Genomic DNA, 4,572 nt, shown 5'->3' on the forward strand with positions numbered 1-4,572 from the left:
GACCTGCTGAGTTTTTCCAGGTATTTCTGTTTCTGTTTTTGTTTTTAACATCTTGGTAAATCTCCTCTGCACTCTCTCTAGCGCAATCACATCCTTCCTATAATGCAGATTCCAGAACTGCACGCAATACTCTAGCTGTGGCCTAACCAGCGTTTTATACAGTTCCAGCATAACCTCCCTGCTCTTATATTCTATGCTTTGGCTAATAAAGGCAAGTATCCCATATGTCTTCTTAACCACCTTATCTACCTGCCCCGCTACCTTAAGGGACTGATGGACATGCACACCAAGGCCCCTCTGATCCTCGGTACTTCCCAGGGTCCTACCATTCATCGTGTATTCCCGTGCCTTGTTTGTCCTGCCCAAGTGCATCACCTCACACTTATCCAGATTAAATTCCATTTGCCACTGATCAGCCCATCTATATCCTCCTGTAATCTAAGGCTATCCTCCTCACTATTTACCACCCCGCCAACTTTCGTGTCATCCGCGAACTTACTGATCAACCCTCCTACATTCAAGTCTAAAAATTGTCTCTCCACCTTCTTCCCACCAAAATGAATCACTTCACTCTCTACATTAAACTGCATTTGCCATCTGCCTGCCCACTTCACCAGTTCAAGGACTGAAATGTGGGGAGGCAGAGGTGTCATGGTATTGTCACTGGGCTAGTAATCCAGAGACCCCAGGGTTAATGCTCTGGGAACCTGGGTTCGAATCCCATCACGGTCGATGGTGAAATTTGAATTCAATAAAGATCAGGAATTAAAAGTCTAGTGGTGACCGTGAAACCGTTCTCGATTGTTGCAAAAACCCATCTGGTTCACTAATGTCCTTTAGGGAAGGAAATCTGCTGTCCTTACCCGGTCTGGTCTACACGTGACTCCCGAACCACAGCAATGTGGTTGACTCTGAAATGGCCCTTTAAGGGCAATTAGGGATAAGCTTTAAATGCTGGCCTCGCCAGTAACCCCCACATCCCATGAATGAATGAATGAATGAAATGTGCACAGCAAGATTCCAATAACTTACATTGATCAGGTGAGACAAAAGGATTGAGAGAAAAGGATAAAATTAGAAATTTGTAAATTCTATAGAAAAATTTGATGTCAACGTTGTTAATTCAAAGATTCGGCAATCTATCAAACATCATTTTAATTTACAGTTTGCACAGATAGGAACAGGAGGAGGCCATTCAGCCCCTCGAGTCTGTTACACAGGAACAGGAGGAGGCCATTCAGCCCCTCGAGTCTGTTACACAGGAACAGCAGGAGGCCATTCAGCCCCTCGAGTCTGTTACACAGGAACAGGAGGAGGCCATTCAGCCCCTCGAGTCTGTTACACAGGAACAGGAGGAGGCCATTCAGCCCCTCGAGTCTGTTACACAGGAACAGGAGGAGGCCATTCAGCCCCTCGAGTCTGTTACACAGGAACAGGAGGCCATTCAGCCCCGCAGACTTGATAATTTGGCATGTGGGGAGTATGGTTAGGGAGTGTGAGGGCAGAGTTTTGATCATTAGGCGGGTGAGGGTTGAGGGTGTGTGAGGGGTATTGGATGGGAGTTAAGGTTTGGGGAGATGTTGGGAAATTGGAATCTATTTCTGGGAGAAGTGCTTGTAGAGAAATGCACCTAACCCCCCCAGAGTGACCAAGATCCCCAAGGCGATCAGAAACCCGGCCCACCAGGGATGGGTTTTCCGGTAAACTCTCAGACAGTCACTACCGTCCCTCTCCAGCCCCACCTCAACTCCCTCGTAGCCTCCCGAGCGGAGGGTGAAGTTGCAATTTTCCCCTGAGCCCTCGGCCTTTACAATCTCAAACTTCTCGTAGGGAGGGATTAAGATCTCATCTACCCACTTAAAGAACGAGTAATTGCAGATATTAACACCGTAAGTCGTGTTTAGCACAAACAAAGTCCTCTTTCCAAATCGCTTGGCCACTCCTCTCTTGAGGGAGGTGGAGGCGAATCTCCCAAACCTCATCTCCTGGCCCCGTCTCCCAGACTTGGGAATGTTCAACCCGCGATAAGCGTGTAACTGTTTGGAATGATCTCTCAATGCCTGGAGAGCGATGGTTAGGAGATAGTGGAAACCCTTCAGTTTAAATTTGGAGTTGTATTCGGTGATTTTTCCATATTCCTGAACCTCATCGTTAAATGCCTTGTACAATGATCCATTATGGGTGTACATAGTGACCACGATCATGTGCTCCTTAAGGAGACCGTGGGGAATGGTGCGCCCATTCCAAAACTTTCTTGCCAAATCCCAAACATTCATGAATGTCTGGTTTCTCTTCAGTTCTTCATTCAAACACTCGATTGCCAAGTTGTCCCAATCTTCACTCCGTGTGAACCAATACGCGGCCGAGTTCTCTTCCATATCCAGCCCATTGCCACCCGTGTGGATCCCACAGCTTTCCCCATCGCTGACCAGGGAGGTGACCAGTCCCTGTGCTGTGAATCAGAGAGAGAGAGTGAGACAAATCCCAGTGATACAGTCTCTTCCCCAACAACACAATGAGCCAAAGCCTCACAGCAGTGACAGTTTGTATCAGAAACCCACCGTGACACGGAAAGACAGAAGGGGATTTCAGGGAGAGATCGCTCAAAGAGAGAGAGAGATTGGAAAGGCAGTCGGACAGGAGGGAAACAGGTGGAGAGGTTTAGGGAGGGAATTCCAGAGCTCAGGGGACCCCAGGCAGCTGAAAGCTCGGCCGCTGATGGTGAAGCGATGGGAATCGAGGGATGGTCAAGTGGCCGGAATTGCAGGAACACAGAGATCTCAGAGGGTCGTAGGAGGGTTGCAGAGATGGGGAGGGTTGTAGGGGCTGGAGGAGGTTACAGAGATAGGGAGGGTTGTAGGGGCTGGAGGAGGTTACAGAGATAGGGAGGGTTGTAGGGGCTGGAGGAGGTTACAGAGATAGGGAGGGTTGTAGGGGCTGGAGGAGGTTACAGAGATATGGAGGGTTGTAGGTGCTGGAGAAGGTTACAGAGATAGGGAGGGTTGTAGGTGCTGGAGAAGGTTACAGAGATAGGGAGGGTTGTAGGTGCTGGAGAAGGTTACAGAGATAGGGAGGGTTGTAGGTGCTGGAGAAGGTTACAGAGATAGGGAGGGCTGTAGGGGCAGGGAGGCTTTACAGAAACAGGGAGGATTGTAGGGGCTGCAGAAGGTTACAGAGATGGGGAGTGTTGTAGGGGCTGGAGACGGTTAAAGAGATAGGGAGGGTTGGAGGGGCTGTAGGAGGTTACAGAGTTTGGGAGGATTGGAGGATCTGGAGGAGGTTACAGAGATAGGGAGGGATGTAGGGGCTGGAGGATTTTACAGAGATAGGGAGGGTTGTAGGGGCTGGAGGAGGTTACAGAGATAAGTAGGGTTGTACAGTCTGGGGGAGGTGTCAGATGTAGCAAGGGTTGTAGCGTCTGAAGGAAGGTTACAGAGATAGTGCATTGCAGTGCAGTGTTCACTGATACCTGGCCCTACTAAGGAAGCACTCCCTCAGTACTGACCCTCCGACAGTGCGACACTCCCTCAGTATTGACCCTCCGACAGTGCAGCACTCCCTCAGTACTGACCCTCCGACAGTGCAGCACTCCCTCAGTACTGTCCCTCTGACAGTGCAGCACTCCCTCAGTACTGACCCTCCGACAGCGCAGCACTCCCTCAGTACCGACCCTCCGACAGTGCAGCACTTCTTCAGTACCGACCCTCCGACAGTGCAGCACTTCTTCAGTACCGACCCTCCGACAGTGCAGCACTCCCTCAGTACTGTCCCTCTGACAGTGCAGCACTCCCTCAGTACTGACCCTCCGACAGCGCAGCACTCCCTCAGTACCGACCCTCCGACAGTGCAGCACTTCTTCAGTACCGACCCTCCGACAGTGCAGCACTCCCTCAGTACTGAACCTCCGACAATGCGGCGTTCCCTCAGTACTGACCCTTCGACAGTGCGGCACTCCCTCAGTACTGACCCTCTGACAGTGCGGCGCTCCCTCAGTACTGACCCTCCGACAGTGCGGCACTCCCTCAGTACTGACCCTCCGACAGTGCGGCGCTCCCTCAGTACTGACCCACCGACAGTGCCGCACTCCCTCAGTACTGACCCTCCGACAGTGTTACACTCCCTCAATACACGCAGCATAATCCTGCTGATGATGGAAATGTGAAATAAAGACGGAAGATGCTGGAATAACTCAGCAGATCTGGCAGCGTGTGTGGAGAGTGGAGCCAGGTTAACGTTTCGAGTCCGTATGAACCCCCATCAGAAAATGCCTGGGGATGTCTGTCTGGACTTGTCACTGTGCAGGTCCCAAACCCACCAGTTTCAGAGTCACGTTTACGAGAGAGAGAGAGGGACAGTAAAACCCAGTGAGATAGAGACCAAAATGTTGTAAAGATAACCACCTCAAAGTTAAGGGACGGATTCTTTTGAGGTTTGCAGTCAGTGTGTAAATACTCACAGCCTATCAGGAGGTAAACGTAAATGAACCACCTCATCTTGTATAATCTCCACATTTGATGCATTAAACTTAGTCGTAGAAGGATTCACAGTCCTGGAAATGGACTTCACTCTGAT

General features: G+C 50.4%; 1 protein-coding gene across 1 annotated transcript; it reads right to left on the reverse strand.

The window, feature by feature from the left end:
- Positions 1-1,406: 1,406 nt before the first annotated feature.
- On the reverse strand, positions 1,407-4,572 carry LOC144677841 (erythroblast NAD(P)(+)--arginine ADP-ribosyltransferase-like). Its single transcript, XM_078537846.1, has 2 exons — positions 4,457-4,572; positions 1,407-2,452 (listed from the first exon to the last, which is right to left on the reverse strand). Exons 1-2 carry the CDS (start codon positions 4,518-4,520, stop codon positions 1,596-1,598), a joined length of 921 nt encoding a protein of 306 aa, XP_078393972.1. The 5' UTR covers positions 4,521-4,572; the 3' UTR covers positions 1,407-1,595.

This window comes from Cetorhinus maximus, unplaced genomic scaffold, assembly GCF_964194155.1.
Source record: "Cetorhinus maximus unplaced genomic scaffold, sCetMax3.hap1.1 HAP1_SCAFFOLD_3144, whole genome shotgun sequence".
NCBI classification, from domain to species: domain Eukaryota; kingdom Metazoa; phylum Chordata; class Chondrichthyes; order Lamniformes; family Cetorhinidae; genus Cetorhinus; species Cetorhinus maximus.

Coding starts and splice junctions, on each gene's coding strand:
- LOC144677841 (XM_078537846.1), bottom strand. CDS start 4,520: ATGCATCAAATGTGGAGATTATACAAGATGAGGTGGTTCATTTACGTT. Junction 2,453..4,456: donor CGTTTACCTCCTGATAGGCT/GTGAGTATTTAC, acceptor TCTGATTCACAG/CACAGGGACTGGTCACCTCC.